The 19869-nt window shown below is 37.6% G+C and overlaps 1 protein-coding gene across 14 annotated transcripts in view; it reads right to left on the minus strand.

The window, feature by feature from the left end:
* PLS1 (plastin 1) overlaps positions 1-19869 on the minus strand; it is a 134995-nt gene that overhangs the window by 21949 nt on the left and 93177 nt on the right. For all 14 annotated transcript variants that reach the window (XM_055295173.2, XM_063611303.1, XM_055295174.2 and 11 more), the window contains 7 exons: positions 19199-19328; positions 13921-14053; positions 12122-12203; positions 7914-8079; positions 7690-7832; positions 5524-5616; positions 2121-2316 (listed from right to left, as the gene is read on the minus strand). In XM_055295173.2, coding sequence (XP_055151148.2) covers positions 2121-2316; positions 5524-5616; positions 7690-7832; positions 7914-8079; positions 12122-12203; positions 13921-14053; positions 19199-19328 — 943 coding nt within the window. The remainder of the gene's footprint in view (positions 1-2120; positions 2317-5523; positions 5617-7689; positions 7833-7913; positions 8080-12121; positions 12204-13920; positions 14054-19198; positions 19329-19869) is intronic.

The following is a 19869-nucleotide window of genomic DNA, read 5'->3' on the forward strand; positions in this document are numbered from 1 at the left end:
TGTGTACCTTCTGTAACCATAAATGAATTCTGAGATGATCTTTCTATACATAGCCCACATATCTGATTCAATTTGATGTGAGGGTTTAATATTGAATTGTGTTTTATTTAATTCCCTAGAGAGAAAGTTATCTGACAATGAGGACATACTAACATATGAATTTGGGATGTGATATGATCAAGCTTCAAATTTCATAAGGATATATTAAAACACAAATTTACAGAGGAAAATAATCCAATGACAGTCAAAGTCAAATACATTTTTGGCAGATACATGACGACATACATAATAAAGATGACTGATAAATATTTCCCATGTTACCTTAATAGACAGTAAATAATGATGGAAATATTTAGCAATCCTATTCACACTGAAAAATTCCAAAAGCATGCTGAACACTAGCAAAAAGAATTCAAACATGAAAAATGAGAGAGCGAGCAAGTTGGAAAAGATATCTAGCAAGAATTCAGTGACTATAAAAAGCAGATCATTTTTAATATGCCACTCTAAACAATGCCTTCTACTGACAGGGATTTTGAAATTTTCCAGACTGATAAAACCTAACAGGTTGCTTTTGCTTATTTTTTTCAAGTTCTAATCTCTCACCCTAAATTTCTCTTTGCTTAAAAATCTACATTTTTTTGTCTATTTTCCCTCTCAGTTACATATCTACATAGAAAATATAATCTTTATTTTACGGGACCTTCAAGAAGAATGAGTTACTCATATTCTTCGAAGAATATATTTGTGAAATCTGAAACGTCGTTCATTAATCACAAAACTGTTAATTATGAGGTGACAAGGACACTGGAACTTTGGTTATGGCAGTCAAGCAGAAAAAGATCATGAAATTGATTTCTCATTCTGTCTCACTGAGAAAGAAGGGATAATTGTGAGTTATGTGAGAGAACGAACACTGAGATCATGAATACCGCACATGATATTCTCCCTACCAAGAAGAATCCCTGCTTTCTCCAAACCAGGGCAACTAGCAAGAAAAATCTTAAGATTGGCGCCTTCCTCTGACAACTGCCTTTCCCTTCAACAACTGCCATTACCACTGCCACTGTTTTTAAGTTCTGATACCATTGTGGGTGTTGGTATGTATGAGAGTGGGAGAAAAAAGAAAGGCTGGGAAACAAACGAGTAAGACTGGGTATTGAGAATGTTTTGTCATTATGATTCATATATTGTAAGCTTCAGTGAGGTTCAGTATATATAACATAGCTAATTGATACAAAATAATATGTTACAGAACCTAAATGAATCCTTTCAAAGATTGACATTTTATCACAGAAGGATAAAGATTTTACATCAAATCATGAATTCCAGTTCTCAAAATTGAGTTCTAATGTGTTTACAACTACAATATCCCATCATTATAGAAGGCAAATTAGGTAGAAATTGTACAAAATCAAAGCTTTGTTCTGCTATTCTAATTAAGTTTTATTTGTGTTTCATTCTATGGGCATATTAAGAGAGAAATAACACAGCATGAACAATGCAAAAAGTAAAATATCAACCCAGATGGAAAGAATAAATGGTACTAAAAAAAGAATGTTCAGAATGAATATATTTATAGAGTATAGAAAAGTACTAAATACAGTACCTACATTAGGAGGGGTCAAATCTGCATTTCATGAAGCAAAATAGGAAAGTATTATACATTATGAGACAGATAACGATAGACCACACAAAAGACAAATAACGAACACTGTAATTTTTTTCATGTACACTAAAAACCTTAAAAAGAGAACAATACTAGAGTCAAACTGGAACTTTCAAAGGAGAAAAACACCTAATAATTATTTTATTCTAATAGATAATTCATTGTCCATATTGGTGGTAGAGCTGTTATGTGATCATTTATGAGAATATTTTAAATGTATGATAGTTTTCACTAACCTCTTATGGAGAAATAAAAGATAAGATTTACCCCAGCATTTTCTTTTAACCAAAACCAGCAACCACCTTCCATAATTTTAATTTTTCAATAGATACACATACCTACAGACACTAAATTGCATTTCTCACCACAATCCCCCATCTCTGACAGTGAAGTAAGACAATACCATAAGAAGATAAATACAGCAAGTCAATTAAAGGCAGAAAGAACGCACCTTCCAGTAAATTCATATCGATGTCATTATTATTCAGCTTGTGCAGGCATGGGTATGTGTTAAACAAATTAGCTACAAAAGCTAAATTAAGTTTAGGATTGCCTGAAACCACATCTGCAGGAGTAACAAACTGCTTGCAGCCCAGTTTATCTGCTTCTTGAAGCATGAGTCCAGCACGCTTCAGGTCATTTGTCTCCTAAACAATAAAACAAAAATGGTTACAATTGAAGTTTTAATTGGCATAATTTTTATTGGTATACATATATATAAGCAATTACTTTTCCACAAATATATCAAATAATAACTCAAAATAAGATCAAAATGTGTAGTAATTCCAAGTCAACTTACCCATTCCTTTATTTATTTATGTATTTAGAGACAGAGTCTTGCTCTGTTCCCCAGGCTGGAGTGCAGTGGCGTGATCTTGGCTCACTGCAACCTCTGCCTCTTGGGTTCAAGTGATTCTCCTCTCTCAGCCCCTGAGTAGCTGGGATTACAGACACATGCCACTATGCCCAGCTAATTTTTGTATTTTTAGTAGACACAGGGTTTTGCCATGTTGGCCAGGCTGGTTTCGAACTCCTGATCCGCCCAACTCGGCCTCCCAAAGTGCTGGGATTGTAGCCGTGAGCCACTACACCCAGCCCCCACGCCTTTTAAGTTAAAAGGAAAAAAGTCTCTGAATTTCCTTGCTGGGATAACTGAGTTATATTTTATCCTTTTTGCTAAAATACTCAGCAAAATCCTCAAATATTGTATCAGTAAGCTCCTACTGGTCGCACTATAGGTAACTTATTCAAGACCAGCTAGTAGAGTGCCCTCTGGATAACAGGCATAGTTATCATACCCACTGTACACTAAGTGACATTTCCAGAAGGCTCTTCTTGATGAAAAACAAGTTGAAATACATATTTTAAAAATTAAAATCATAGGGAAAAGCACCTTTCACAATTGCAAAACCCTGGAAACAAATGAAACAATCCAAATACCTATAAACAGGAGAGTAGATGAATGAATTTGTATATTCACACCATGACATCCAATATGAATAACTCTTAGAGATACAAGTTCAAAAAGAAGTACTAGAAATTTAAGTATAACATGATAAACTTTAAAGGAAGTTAAAAAGTAAAATGAAGAATTTAATTTTGTAAGGGATACATTTGGATGAAGGGAAACTACATAAAAAGAAAGACTGTGGTTACCACACTGGGCTAAACAGAGATGGAATAGGGAAGAACTGTACAGAAAATGTAATGTCAAGGTTTTAGTTTTCCTGTTAGATTGAGAGTTCATGAGGCTTGTTACAGTTTCAAAACAAACAACCACACACAAAAATAAATTTAAAAATGGGTATGCACAGACCCATATGAGTGTATCATGACCAAAGATAACCTACCTAATTCTGTGCACCAGAGTTGCAAAATAATTAATCATGTAAATGAAATCAGAGAAAGCAACAGATTATTAAATTAACGAAGAAAAGTTACCATTGTAGACATCAAAAAATGACAATATGTGGCTGGACATGGTGGCTCATGCCTGTAATCCCAGCACTTTGGGAGGCAGAGGCAGGCGGATCACTTGAGGTCAGGAGTTTGAGACCAGCCTAGCCAACATGTTGAAACCCTGTCTCTACTAAAAATACAAAAATTAACCAGGTGTGGTGGCATGCACTTGTAATCCCAGCTACTCAGGAAGTGGAGGTAGGAGAATCACTTGAGCCCAGGAGGCGGAGGTTGCCGTGAGCCAAGATTGTGTCACTGCACTCCAGCCTGGGCGACAGAGCAAGACTCCATCTAAAAAAAAAAAAAAAAAGACAATATGTGGACCTTATTTTAGATCTTAATTCAAATAAACTATGAAAAAATGGCATTTATGAGGCAAGTGGAAATGTCAACATTGACTAGATATTTTGATGATGATACAGATTGTTGTAATTTTTTAAGGTATGATAAGGTGTTGTGGTTTTACTTTAAAAGTGTCTTTATCTTTTAGAAATATATATTGAAATATTTATCCATGAAGTAATGTCTAGGATTTGCTTCAAAATAATATAGGAGAGGAGGGAAATAGGGAATAAATGAGATAAGATTGACCATGAATTGGCAGATGTTGAAACTGAGGGTTGAGTACCTGACAGTTTAGTATCCTAAGTCTGTTCTCTTGAATATATTCAAAATTTTCCATAAGTTTAAGTTCCTAATTTTTTTACTTAAAATGATTTGCACATTTTACAGAGCATTGCAATACTGTGTTTCTGAAATATGTCATTATAATAATGTGAGATATAATTAATTAGTAATGACTCAAGTTGCCTTTAAAACCAAATGTTATGGATACTGCACTTTAAGTACATGACATATTTTCATACAATCTATTATCTGACCAAATTTTAATGTTTAGAATTCAAGTTGTCCAGCCCACGGCCGGTGGGTCACATGCAGCCCAGGACAGCTTTGAATGTGGCCCAATACAAATTTGTAAACTTTCTTAAAACATTAGATTTTTTTGCACCTTTTTTTGGTTTTTTTTTTTTTTTTTTTTTTTTAGCTCATCAGCTATTGTTAGTGTTAGTGTATTTTATGTGTGGCCCAAGACAATTCTTCTAATGTGGCCCAGGGAAGCCAAAAGACTGGACATCCTGATTTAGATAGAACCATCCCTGGTATTTATAACTTATGCTAAAAGAATGAGATTCCTAGGAAGTATGTTTGGGAGGTCAGAATCTATATCAGTCTTTCCTACACCATAAATACTAGGAATATCTATTTTTATTTTGTATATTTCTAAATATAAGCTGGTAAAACTGATAATTGATTGCTTAAAAATCTAACAACAGGTTGTTGCTTCCTTTCCTGGCATATGCTGACAGTCACAAGAGCACCCTGGTGAGTTCCAATTGCCTTGCACCAGGGAAACGTGAATGTAGGATTGATTCCACAAATACTCCAGGTCACAATTACGCAGTTCCCTTTCTTCCGTCATGACAGCCAGTTGGCTTGACATGGAGGCTTGGAGCCTGGGGCATGGAAAAAACTTCCATAGAGCAAAGCACCAAACTTTAATGGAGGGCTGAGGGCTCTACCAGGGAAGGCTGCTTGTAGAGAACTGTACTCTAAATTTGACTGTACCTGCTACTCAAATTCAAATTCATAGTCAGAAAGTAGAACAGTGGTTACCAGGGCCTGCGGGAAGGGGAAAATGGGGAGTTATTGTTTAATGAGGACAGAATTTCCCTACAGGATGATGAAAAGTTTGTAGAGATGGATAATGGTGATAGCTGCACAACAATACAAATGTACTGAATGCCACTGAACTGAACACTGAAGATGATAAAAATGGTAAATTTTCTATGTCTATTTTACCACAATATATTTTAAAAGTTAAAAATTGCACTCACGTTAATTCCTGAAAGGTCAATGGCAATGGCAGATCCATCTTCCCCATCTTTAGGGGCAATCTGATTAAGCAGATGAAAATAGGCTCTCGAGTCCTTCAAGGAAAGATTATGAAATAGCATTTTTAAAATGAATAAAATCATCATTGAATTTAGGGAAAACAAGTGCTCAAACTGAAGAAATTGCCTCTATCTCAAAGAATGGAATAACTTTAATAATACAGAATTACTTGTAGGTTCCTGAAAGTACCATGCTGTTTCACACTTCGAGCTTCAAAGCAATCCTGTTTCACACCTCAGAGTTTATAGCAATGCTGTTTCCTGCACCTGGATACCCTCCCTTACTTTTCCATCTGTTTACACACCCAAGCATCAACATCAGTTAAGATTCAGGTCAAGTATTATCTCCTGGAAGCCTTCCCTGGATTCTCTAGGATGAACTAAGAACCCCTCTTCTGTAGTGCACAGCACCCCTTGCCTACCTTAATAAGTAAACAGTGATCACACTATTAAATCATCCAATGTCATTGTCTCCAAAGATGGATATCATAGTTCTTCCCCATACATACATTAACTCTTCCCATCAAAAGGCAGAAGCTATTTCCTGTCCTCTTTAATTTGGACGGGCCTTATGATTCACTTTAAGAGAATGCTGTGAAAGTGATGTTCTGGGGCTTCCATGCCCAAATCTTAAGAGCTTCTGCTTCCTGTCTCTTAAAGTTAAATTCTACATAAGAGTTAGCCGGGCGTGGTGGCGGGCGCCTGTAGTCCCAGCTACTCGGAGAGGCTGAGGCAGGAGAATGGCGTGAACCCGGGAGGAGGAGGTTGCAGTGAGCCGAGATTGCGCCACTGCACTCCGGCCTGGGCGACAGAGCGAGACTCTGTCTCAAAAAAAAAAAAAAAAAAAAATTCTACATAAGAAGTCTAACGATCTGAGACTATCATGCTGTAAGGAAGCCTGAGCTCACCATGTAGAGAGGCCTTGTGGAGGAGCACTGAGGCACCAGACATGTGACTGAGGCCTTTGTGTACTTTCCAGATGAGTCCAACTGACAGCTGAATGTAACTGAGTTAGTAATCCCAGCTAAAACCATGTGAAGCAGAAGAACCACCCAGCCAAGATGCATCAACCCACAAAATGATGAGAAATAATCATTATTTAAGCAAATTTTGCATAAATTGCTATATAGCAATAGATAACTGAAATATCCCTCTAGTACATGTTTGTCTCCGAGTAGAATTGGCAAGCTTCTCAAGAGCTGAGTCTTTGCATCCCCTGGGCATAATGCCCTTCAGAAAGAGCTGAATAAATGTTTGATTAGCTGAATTTTCAGAGATTTCAGAATAAAAGAAATCTCCCAAATAAACTTTCAAATATAATAGCATATAGTAGATGAAAGCAGAGAAATAAAATGTCACTTCAAATTGAGAGACTGTCCTGTAGGCCATTATGGAAAAAGATAACCTGACTGAAGGTTATATAGCTAAAGAGGGAACATGAATTAGAACCAGCATTGATTGATTACTCTTGGGGGGCAGGGTGGGGGAGGACATAAAGAAACAGAGAGAAGAAAAAAGTCACAGCGACCCGGCTTGGCAATGCCCATCCAGGCAGTAACCAAGGGAAAGTTGTCGTTAGACAGAAATGCCTGTTATAGTTTCCCTGACAAGATTCTCCCAGTAGAGAGGGAAGTGTTTTAAGCTACCCTGGTTAAGGCACATACCTTAAGATCCCCTTTGTTTACTGATTCTCTGTGCCCTCAGATAATCTGATTTCCTGTTAGCTGGTTATTGGCAAAGTGGGAGTGAGAGTGTTAAACCAGTAAACAGATGTAATTATTAGTCCAAATGAACAGACTGACATCCTCATTATAATCTAGCAGATCTGTGGCATATAAAATGAGAAAGTGTGTTTTAATCTGTTGAGGCTAGCACCTCTTTCCTCTTACAGTCAGTTGTAGTTCTTATTAAAAGCCAATATATCTGGTTTTTAGAAAATATATATTTTGTGAATATAATTGGGGGATCTACTTCACACAGTAATGCAAATTTTCATTTTCTATCCCAAGTGTTCTTGTGAATTTAATTCAAATTTAAGTCTGAACCCTTTTTATTTTTACACTCCACATCCTTATTTCATGTCACAAATTTGAACATTTAAATATAAACCTTAATGTCTTGGCTGAAGTTGCTGATGGTATGCCATCCTGCATTGGTCAGATGGTAGTTCACCCATCGCAGCAGTAATTCCTCAGGAGAAAGCTTCATCAGCTCCTCTAGTTCCTCACCTTCATTTAACAATGCAATCAGAGCTGAGGGCAAAACAGCGAAATGTAAATTCTTCCCATAGCGAGTACATGTCAATGAACAGCAAATATTTCTAATGATCTTACCTTCATTCCTGGAAATCTCAATATCAGCAAAAAGGCCAACTTTGATGATCTGCCAGAGAAGTCCCAAGACCAAGTGAGGTTTTCCTTCTTTGAGATCTGATGCACCGATGTTGACCACTGTACAACCAATGGCTGAGGCAGAATTCAGAGCTAGGTTTAAATTTTCCTGAATTGCCAAAAAAAAAAAAAAAGTACACATGAGGAAGTCCTTTCTAAGGTCTTATCTATAAAAATTATCTATAAGAAACAATGGACTGCCAAATTTCAGATTTATAAACATAATATTTATACAACGAAAATACCACTACTCAAAAAATAATCACATGGTTTTAACTGTTACTTTATATGCCAATGACTTTCAAATCCCTATTTCCACCCAGACCTCCTCTGAGTCCCCACTCTAAGCTCTGTATCTATATATGTACTTGGTTATGTCTACCTGGATGTTCTGCCAATACCTCAAACTCAACATGATATTTTTGTAAAGTGTTCATTTGGAAGCACTTCTTTAAAAAATGATGTACAATTAGGTTTTAAGATAATTTTAAAGTAACTCTTAAGATGGATTTTACAGATGAGGAAACTGCAGCACTGATAGGTTCCACAGTGGAAAGGCCTGGGTCTGATCCCAGTGGTCTCCTGAGCCCATCCTCTTTATTTATTTATTTATTTTTTTTGAGATGGAGTCTCGCTCTGTCGCCCAGGCTGGAGTGCAATGGCACTATCTCGGCTCACTGCAAGCTCCGCCTCCCGGGCTCACGCCATTCTCCTGCCTCAGCCTCCTGAGTAGCTGGGACTACAGGCGCCTGCCACCACGCCCGGCTAATTTTTTGTGTTTTTAGTAGAGACGGTGTTTCACCATGTTAGCCAGGATGGTCTAGATCTCCTGACTTCGTGATCCGCCCACCTTGGCCTCCCAAAGTGCTGGGATTACAGGCGTGAGCCACTGCACCTGGCCCAGAGCCCATCCTCTTAATCGCCATGCATTACTGCCATTCTCATATTGTAGTGGTAATAGCAACAATTTAATGGGCTGGTCACAGCAAAGCATAGAGGTTCTCAAAGCATAGTGAATATTTCAGCAGCTTCCTCCTATAGTGTGCTGAAGTGATTTATTGAGCTCCAAGTAAATAAATGGCTGTATCTTTGGGGGATCGTCTGGGGTGATTAAAATAAGCATTTTGAATTATTTTTATAGTAGTATTAAGCAATGTTCACTTAAATACAGTTCTCCTGAAAGAAGCAGCAGAACCAGAGAAGCCTTCAGTATTTTCATAACCTCATAATTCACTACAAATAAACATAAACGTGAAAAAATTAACAGCAAATTGCAAATACTTTATGGAAATCTAAGATTTTTAATAACTTCAGGTGTTTTTTAATTAACACTCCTGCTTCAAATGTTTTTTCAGTTACCTTAAATCAAATCTATGCAACTTTCAAGAGACAGCTTCTGCTGATTTAGGCATGACCACTAATATTTTTCTCTTTGCTTTCAAGAGCATACATGATGTTTGCTCCAGTTGAAATTCCCCAGAATGCATCAGCAGGGGAAAGAACTGGACTGAAAATTAACCCAATAATAGTATTAATCTCACAATAACCCATTTCATATGCAGTTGACAGCATGGTACTGTGGGCCAAAAGAAGTGTGTAATTTCGTTAAATTGATTGCAATACTAGTAAGAACCAAAACCTACCACTACTCTCAGCCTGGACAATGACAAACAAAACCACATCTTACTGCCTACATTAATATGACCTTGTGTGCTATCCTCTTGTCTTCACTGGCATGACTTTACTCTCTGTCTTCATTAGCATGATCTTATTCTTCCAGGAGTCTTGACCCTGGGCAAAAGGTCTGATTTTTCACAGCAGGCACTGCCTAAAAGACCCATTAACTCTTCAAAGAAAACATCAGTGACAGTTTATACTCTAAGATTCTTTGACCTCCTCACCTTAAAATCCTCCCCTTGCTATTTCCACCAATCTTGGGCTGGTGTATTGAGAATCTTGCCCAATCTTGCCCTCTCGCCCCCTCTCATATCGAAAGACCTGCCCTAAACTACAATTCCAATTTTCAGATGCTGCCCTCACTTTCCTAGCACCAAGACACTAACAAAGCTTTGCAAGTATTTTTTCTTACTGCATTAAACAGGTAACTCAGCTTTGTCTTATCAACGGGTTGTGTTGGTCATATAGGAGAAAAACCACTTTTGATGTTAATTTTATTCAAAGATGTTTGCTTTACAAGCATATCAAATGTCTTAATTTGGCTTTAAAAAATGAGTAGAAAATAAGGAGTTGCAACATGTTTCTTTCAAGTAAATGGTAGTTTCTACTTGATAAATACAACATTATTGCCTTACCAGTTAGTAGGGAATGGAATGGCCACACTAAGCTACTTCTAAACATCTTAAGAACAAGAAGTAACAGGAGAACCCCATGGAGAAGTTGCTATACAATTCTTGCCATGGACAACTGCCCTGAATGCCCAGCCTTCCTGAAGACTCGTGTTAATGTGGAAAGATAGGGACAGTAGGGAACCACAAACAACTGGGACACAAGAGAGGTGGCCCTGCCTTCTATAGGGCGGTGGTACATGGTTAGGCTTGGACTGTCTAACAGGTTCCCTCATTTCCTGTTATCTTTGAGAAGTACAGAATTGGATGTTGACTACATGGCTTTCTTGTCCCATGCTTGCTAACAGGTCAATAATGTTGCATATCACTAATAGAAATTACCATTCTTGAAGAAGCCTATTTCCAGTTGCAATTGCCAGATTATGTTTCACATGTTGTACTGGGATCTTCATCTAATATCCATGATTACTGAAAATATTCACATCTATCTTATTTATAGAATATATACATGACCTTTTTTTTGGTCACTCAACCTGAAATACAGCATTTCTTACTATCGTGTACATTTATTGCTTGGTTTTACTTTTAATATTTATATTTAGTGCATTAAAGAAAATACAGAAAAAATATTCTATAAGTATTTTGTGGTAGCCACAGAGTGGATCTGAGAGGCTATCATGCAGTTTTATTTTTAGAGATAGCACACTTCCAAAATATGCAGGGGGTAATAGTCTATAGAAGACTAGCTTTCTATAGAAGACTCAACAATTTTAGTGAAATCAAGGATTGCACTTGCCAAATGAAGGACACAGGTTAGCAGTAGCTTAATTTTAATAGCTACTATTGTGACCGCACCTTAAATAGTTGCTATTACTACCACCACATGAGAGGGGCAGTATAACACAGTGATTAAGAAATGAGCTCTGGCACTAGATGACTGGGATCACATCCTGGCTCTGCCTCTGTATAACCTGTCAGTGCCTCAGTTTCCTCATCTATAAAATCATAGTATATACCTTATTATAAAGTTGCTGGGAGGATAATTTACATAGTGTGTTTAGAACAGTGACTGATACCCAGTAAGTACTCAGTAAATATTAATATCCACTCATTGTTCTAGAGATTTTGAGGGGGAAAGTGTGGTAAGTATAAATACTTGGACTTATACAAGATCTGTATGGAGGAGCCAACTACAGAACAATTTAGTACAAAAAGATTAGTTTAAAATTTTGTGAAATGATAAAACTGCAGTGTTCTTTTTCAACCACCTAATAAGAGCACTGGCATCAAAAAGGTGTTCATTAATAAATAATTCAACAATTACAATAATATAAACTGAATACTACAGCTTAAGTAAGTGCATCCAAAGTACCTTGAATCTTCATTTCATTCATTAAAAAATCCAACTGAATTTTTATTTAATAAAAATCCGGTTTTGGCCAGCCATGGTGGCTCACGCCTATAATTCCAACACTTTGGAATTTGACAGCATGGTACTGTCAGGAAGATGACTTGAGGCCAGTAGTTCAAGACCAGACTGAGAAACATAGCAAGACCCTATCTCCACAAAAACTTTAAAAAATTAGCAGGGCATAGTGGTACATGCTTATAGCCCTAACAACTCAGGAAGCTGAGGTTAGAGGATCACTTGATCCCAGGAGTTTGAGGTTACAGTGAGCTCTATTGGGGGGCATAGCAAGACCCTCGTCTCTTTAAAAAACAGTTTTTATAGGAGAATAACATTACATTAAATCAAAGGTTTTATCTGGGTCCAAGCATTCATCAACAAAGGTCTTATATTTCTCAGCATAGTAACGTGATAATAAGCAAAGGGCAAATACTTACAGAAATAGTGAATGGCGTGAGCTTTTTCTTATTGATGGCTCTTTCATCAATTGTATCTGGTTCAGATAAGTTGATCATTTTGCTAAAGAGAAAATAATTTAATACTCCAAGAAATTTTTTTAGTTTACTATTGCAAACAGCCAAAGTACATAAATTTTGAAAATAACAATTCATTACTTTAAAATATTAAACAGTAAGCCAGGCATGGTGGCACGTGCATATAATCTCAGCTACTTGGGAGGCTGAGCCCAAGAGTTTGAGGCCAGCCTGTGTAAAACAGAGAGACCTCGTCTCAAAAAATAATAATAATAATTAATTAAACTAAAATTCATGCCAGGAACTTAATTCTTAAAATCCAAGAAATATTCCCATTCCTAAAACAAATCCATCACTCACTGCAATAGTAATCTTAGCATTTCTCCTAATATTTTTTGACCATCCTGAATTTTCTTTTCTTTTTTTTTTTTTTTGAGAGGGAGCTGGAATGCAGTGGTGTGATCTCAGCTCACTGCAACCTTCACCTCCTGGGTTCAAGTGATACTCCTGCCTCAGCCTCCCGAGTAGCTGGGATTACAGGTGTGTGCCACCTCTCAGCTAATTTTTGTATTTTTAGTAGAGATGGGGTTTCACCATGTTGGCCCGGCTGGTCTCAAACTACTGACCTCAAGTGATCCTCCTGCCTCAGCCTCCCAAAGTGCTGAGATTACAGACATGAGCCACCGCGCTCAGTCATCACCCTGAATTTTCCTTATGTTAGTTTTGTCTTTATTTCACTTAATGATCATCAGCATTCCACAGTCTAAAACAAAGAAATTCTCCAACAAGCCAAGTTTCATAAAGTAGTATCAACACTGTTAAAATTACTATTGTTGCAGAAAGATACGAAGCCAGAGATTCATCTAAGACCAATAATTTAGACATTTTCAGAGAAATTAATATAAATTTTGTCTCTATATTTTAGAATTTTACCTTTTAAAACAAGAATAGGAAAATGCCCATTCGGTTCATAATAGGAATTTCTCTGAGAGTCAAAGAAAGATAAGAATTGTAGGTGGAGGTCAAGGTATATTTTATATTTAATGTCCTAAAATCTAATATCCTGTACTTATGGGTAAGGTTTTGTTTTCCTTTTTAAGTAAAAACATTTAAAAAAAGACTGAAGGAAATGTGTTAGAATATTAATAAGTCATTTATGGGTGGTAAGCATATTTTTGATGGTTATTTTCTACTTTGTAAATCTTTTGTACTTTTTATAAACTAAAGAAAAGACCTCTTCTTTGTCCAAAGAAGTATGCTGGGACTGTGGTACACACAACAATGACAAAGACATTCCCTCAGAGAGTTTACAATATAGTGAGAAAAAATAGAATGCAAAGAGCCAAGGATAACACAAGGCTGAATCAAAACATTATTTTCATTTAGGTACAAATAAGGAATATCTTCCCTTTGCATTTCCTCATGTCCCGTTCCAGTCAATAATCAATACTCTCTTACTGGAAAAAGAGAAACCCTGCGAATATTTAAAACTGCATCAGACAAATAACTCAAAAGATTCCTGGCAATTATTATAGTAATACACGTAAAAGGCAACAGAAAAACAAGGGATTGTATTTGAAGGAAAATTTTGGAAATTTTCCAGTAGATATACAGTAGTTCATTTTCTATGCAATATAAATTCTTCATGACCTAAGTAGCTACTGACTCCAAAAGACAATGGACAGTTGAATTGTAGTTTTCATGGAATGCTCGTCAATGTAATCAGAAAGAACACAGCTTCCTTAACCAGAAGTTCAACTCACCAAAGAAGGACGCCATCTGCAAGTGACTTGAAAAGACTATCATCATTGGGATTCATGGGTATAAGATGCTTACAGTCAGGGTCATTCTCCAGGGCTTTGTTTATCCAGTTAACAAAAGCCACTTTTTCTTCCTCTGAAAGGAGAAAATCTTGGTAGGCAAATCTCATTTCACAAACTTTATTGCACTATAAAAACATACATAGCTACTGCACTACAAAAACATACTCGTTAATTTCTGCTCAAAGATAATAATTGACCATTATTACAAATCTACTAAAACACAAAAGGTTTAAGAAAAGAAGAAAGGTGGCTGGGTGTGGTGGCTCACGCCTGTAATCCTGGCACTTCCCAAAGCACTTCCAAGGCGGGCGGATCACTTGAGGTCAGGAGATCGAGACCAGCCTGAGCAACATGGAGAAACCCTGTCTCTATTGAAAATACAAAAATTAGCCAGGCATAATGGCACATGCCCATAGTCCCAGCTACTCGGGAGGCTGAGGCTTCAGAATCGCTTGAACCGGGAGGTGGAGGTTGCAGTGAGCGGAGATTGTGCCACTGCACTCCAGCCTAAACCACAAAGAGAGACCCTTTCAAAAAAAAAAAAAGAAGGGGGGAGCACGGTGGCTCACACCTGTAATCCCAGCACTTTGGGAGGGCTAGACGGGCAGATCATGAGGTCAAGAGAGCAAGACCATCATGGCCAACATGTTAAAACCTCATCTCTACTAAATACACAAAAATAAATTAGCTGGGCATGGTGGCACGGGCCTGTAATCCCAGCTACTCGGGAGGCTGAGGCAGGAGAATGACGTGAACCCGGGAGGCGGAGCTTGCAGTGAGCCGAGATCGCGCCACTGCACTCCAGCCTGGCGACAGAGCAAGGCTCCGTCTCAAAAACAAAAACAAACAAAAAAACTGATATATTAGGAGAGATGAAGGTATATATCTTAAATGAGCACAATATATATCTGGTTTGATTCAAAAATATTTCCAAGTATGCATTGCTTCTGAAAGCTAATGAGTCAGAAGCAGACCATCAGAGGTCAAATACGTATATGTAATTAAATAAGGAAAAAAATACAAGAAACAAATACTATGGCAATAAATCCCATCCTCCCCAAAAGGTTTAGAGAGCTGTGATTTTTAGCTTACAACAGAAATACTGAATTCAGTCAAAAGTTATTCAAATGAATAAAACAGCTCAATTTCAACGGAATTTAACTATTAAAAAATTGACACAGGTTGAGGCAGGAGAATGGCGTGAACCCCACGGGGGCGGAGCCTGCAGTGAGCCGAAATCGCGCCACTGCACTCCAGCCTGGGCGACAGCGAGACTCTGTCTCCAAAAAAAAAAAAAAAAATTGACACAAATTGGCTGGGTGCGGTGGCTCATGCCTGTAATCCCTGCACTTTGGGAGGCTGAGGCGGGCGGATCACCTGAGGTCAGAAGTTTGAGACCAGCCTGGCCAACATGGCAAAACCCCATCTCTACTAAAAAATACAAAAATTAGCGAGGTGTGGTGGCAGGCACCTGTAATCCCAGCTACTCCGGAGGCTGAGGCAGGAAGAATTGCTTGAATCTGGGAGATGGAGGTTGCAGTGAGCCGAGATCACGCCACTGCACTCCAGCCTGGGCAACAGAGCAAGACTCTTGTCTCAAAAAAACAAAAAACAAACATAAAATTGACACAAATCTAGATACCAGCACTATCCTTAGCCATCTTCATCCACCAACTTCTCAACACATGGCTTCTAGTATGGGTACATTGATCTTAAGTAGAAAATTTTGTTGGGTTATGCAGTGGGGAAAATAGGAAGGAACGTAAAGTAAAAACATTGTACAGCTTTATTATTATTCTGTAGATATAAAAATCATTTAAGATTATAAATCCTTAAAGTAAATAATCCCCATTTCCATCAGAGGGTAGCACATAATGAGTTGGCCTTCTCCATTGTTGCCCCAGTTCCTAGAATTAAGTAATTTTCCCAAGGGAATATTTTGCAGGTACCCCCAAAATTTAATCCACCACACATACATACACACACAAGCCAACAAAAACACAAATATGTACTAATATTTCCTCTTTGTACGTATCATAATCTGCCTTATCTTCTTGCCTCCTCATACACACCTCCTTAGAAGGATTTGGAGTCTAGGAATTCAGAGATCACTAAAATACTGTATCTGCCATTGAGGAATTTTTTAGTGTAATTATAAAACAAATATACAAAGAAATGTGATATAAGGGAAATACACACACCACCAGAAATATATATGCAATGTTTGCAGAATTTAAAGAAAGAAGCAATCACTTTTAGTTAGGGTGATCAAGAAAAGGCTTTATAGAGGAGGTACTATTTGAAATATAGGTTTTCAATAGGTGAATATAGGCAAGGAAAGAAAGGATGTTTCAGATACAGGAACAGGAATGAGATACCACATCACAACCACTAGGATGGCTGTAATTTTTTAAATGGGCAAAAACAAGTGTTGGTGAGAATGTGAAGAAACTGGAGCCCTCATACATTGCTGGTGAGAATGTAAGATGGTGCAGCCACTTTGGACCTTGAGAGCTTGTTTAGAGGTTCTAGCAGGGGAGTGCAGCTACTCGTATACCCTTGCCCAAAGACCAGTCCTCCTCTATTGGGGATGGTCATGCTCTTCAACCGAGCATGGAGCTTCGGGAAGGACTCACATGGAGCAGTGAGGGAGGAAGGGGACACCCGCCTAGCCAGCCAGATCAGCCAAATCAACCCTGGCAATAAATGGAGTGAGAGATGTTGCAGCCAGATCGCCCTCACAAGTGCAGCCACTTTGGAAAACAATTTGGCAGTTCTTTAAAAATGTTAAACATAGAGTTAACAAAAATTCGAGCAATTCTACTCCTAAGTATATGCCTACGAGAATTCAAAGTATATGCCCACACAGAAATGCATTCATGAGTGTTCATATAGCATTATTTATAGTAGCCAAAAACTAGAAACAACCCAAATGTCCATCACCTGATGAAAGGATAAACAAAATGTGGTATTGCCCATAGAATGGAATATTCAGCAATGAAAAGGAATGAAGGGGCCAGGTACCATGGCTCACACCTGTAATCCCAAGGCAGGCAGATCGCTCAAACCCTGGAGTTTAAGATCAACCTGGGTGACATAGCAAAACCCTATCTCTACAAAAGATAGAAAAATTAGCTGGGCATGGTGGTGCACATTTGGGAGGCATGGTTGTGCACTTGGGAGGCTGAGGTGGGAGGATACCTTCAACTCTGGAGGTCGAGGCTGCAGTCAGAAAAAAAGGAATGAAGTATGATATATGTGACAACATGGATGAGCCTTGAAAATATTACACCAGTGAAGAAGCCTGTCAAATGAAAGGCCACTACAGTATGATTCCATTTATATGAAACTTCCAGAATAGGCAAATTTATAGAAATAGAAAGTAGTTTAATGGTTGCAGAGCCTTCAGGAAGAAGGAAATGGGGAGTGACTGATAATGAGTATAGTGTTTTTCTTTGGTGTAATGAAAGTGTTCTGAAATTAAATAGTGATGACAATTGCACAACTATGAATACACTAAAAGCTACTGAACTGTATACTTTAAAAATGTATTCCATGGTATGTCAATTATATCTCAATAAAGCTGCTATTTTTTATAAAAGCCATTAAATGTTCCAGATCTTTTTCTAGAGAATAGTTATATAGGTGTATTCATAGGTTAAAAGAAATCAAGCCATATACTTAAGAATAGTACACTTCAGCCTGGTGCAGTGGCTCATGCCTCTAATCCCAGCACTTTGGGAAGCTGAGGTGGGTGGATCACGAGGTCAGGAGATCGAGTCCATCCTGGCTAACACGGTGAAACCCTGACTCTACTAAAAATACAAAAAAATTAGCTGGGCGTGGTGGTGGGCACCTGTAGTCCCAGCTACTCAGGAGGCTGAGGCAAGAGAATGACGTGAACCCGGGAGGTGGAGCTTGCAGTGAGCCGAGATCGCACCACTGTACTCCGGCCTGGGTGACGCAGCGAGATGCCGTATCAAAAAAAAAAAAAAAAAAAAAAAAAAGTACACTTCACGCACTTTACTACATGTATCTTATACCTCAGTAAACAAGTAAACAAAAATTTATGGTGACAAACATCAGAAGTTACCTCTAGGGAAGAATAGTTACTATCAGGGGAATGAGGGAGTCTTCAGCTGATGAAAAGATTCCATGTCTTGTTCTGGTTGGCAGCTACGTGAATGTATACACATGGAAAAATTCATTGAGCCATATACTTAAGATTATAGCACTTTGCTGAATGTGTATTATACCTTAATAATTTTTTTTTGTCTTTAAAAAGAAGCCATTTCAGTAGAATTGACAGGCAGAAACTGGGTTAAGGGGTGAATACCTTTCAAAAAGTGAAGGTAACAGTTATGGACCTTTGCCTTTATGGCTGCTTCCCTAGTGGGAAAAAGTTAGGAAAAACATATAATAGATGAGAGAAATTTGAGTATATCGCTAGAGGAAAATCCAATTAGGAAGGGACAGAATCAAGAGGATAATTAACAGATTCAGATCTGAAATGAAGAAAGAGGGGAAAAGGTTACAGGTAATTTTGTCAAAAGGCCAAAAACGCATAGTTCTAGTTATGTTCATATAAATAAAAAGAACTTGGCCAAAGATTCTTAGACATCTTAGATAACTTAACATGGGGAAGACACCTCATCTTAAGAGTTAATATGCTTCTGCATTTCCCACTGGGCAATGGTCCAGTGGTTTAATCAGATCAAGCAAATCAGGTGCTATGCTCTCTAGTCACTTAGTTACTAGATAAAAGGTGAATCGGGTATCTCAGATCTCAGAATATGGAAGAGAAAAATCCTTGTAATATAAGCCTCTCCCCCATTCCTAGGTCAGGTCTAAAAGTAAAGTTACCTCATTAGTCAGGATGAAAAGCCATTCAAAAGGCACTTTTAAATACATCTAATGCTGGAGTATAAACAACTTCCACTTTGTTGTTTATAATCTTGTTTCTGTAGACTGAGCCTGATACATAGTAGGAACTCATTGATTTCAATGATTCTAGGATTTTTCATTTTGACATCTGTGAAACTGAGATGTATTTCAAATTCGATGGCATGTTATACTGTGGTCTGCAGTATTTTTTTCTCCTCAATGGCACATAAAATAATGGTATGAATCACAATGAGTGGCATCTTAGAACTGATTAAATATGTCACTTAATGAATGAATCAGTGACTAAAAGATCAAATTTGGAGAAGTCAGTTACCTGAATAAGAATGCTGTGTGCCCTCACTGGAAATAGTTGAAGTTCCTCCAATAGCAGTAATCCCTTCCCTCTTGTTAATTATTTTTCGGAATGTTTTGCTGATATCTTTGCTTTTTAATTCTTGCATTAGCTGGAATGGAACATATGTAAAATTGAGAATCAGATAATCAATAAAAACCTGACAAGATGAAGGATATTTATTTACACTTCTTTATTTGAAAAGACACCAGATTAAATACTAGTCAGTTGTACTTATTGCTTGTATACACAGATAAGTTTCATCATTTTACCAATAACACAAAATAGACAAATACTTGAACCCCAAACAGTGGAATAAATTTTTTATAACTAAGCTTAAATTGAACACACTGAAATTATTCTTCTTGGCTTGCCATAATCTTTTGTACTGAAAACCTAAAAAATAACTAACTACATGCTAAAGATAAAAGAATGCCTTAATGAAGATATTTTCCTGCCTGAACATCTCAAATGCATTCATGATAAAATAAGTCAGCTCTTAGAGGAAATAGCATAGGCTTACAGAAACTCCCTTTCCCAATCACTTGCTCACTGGGCTCACCAGAGATTGGCAAGACTCAATTCGATCAGTTCTGCTTGCAGCAAAGTGATCGGGTTTTTTTTAAATGCAAATCTGATCTTGTCACTTCACA

This window comes from Symphalangus syndactylus, chromosome 10 (genome assembly GCF_028878055.3).
Source record: "Symphalangus syndactylus isolate Jambi chromosome 10, NHGRI_mSymSyn1-v2.1_pri, whole genome shotgun sequence".
NCBI lineage: Eukaryota > Metazoa > Chordata > Mammalia > Primates > Hylobatidae > Symphalangus > Symphalangus syndactylus.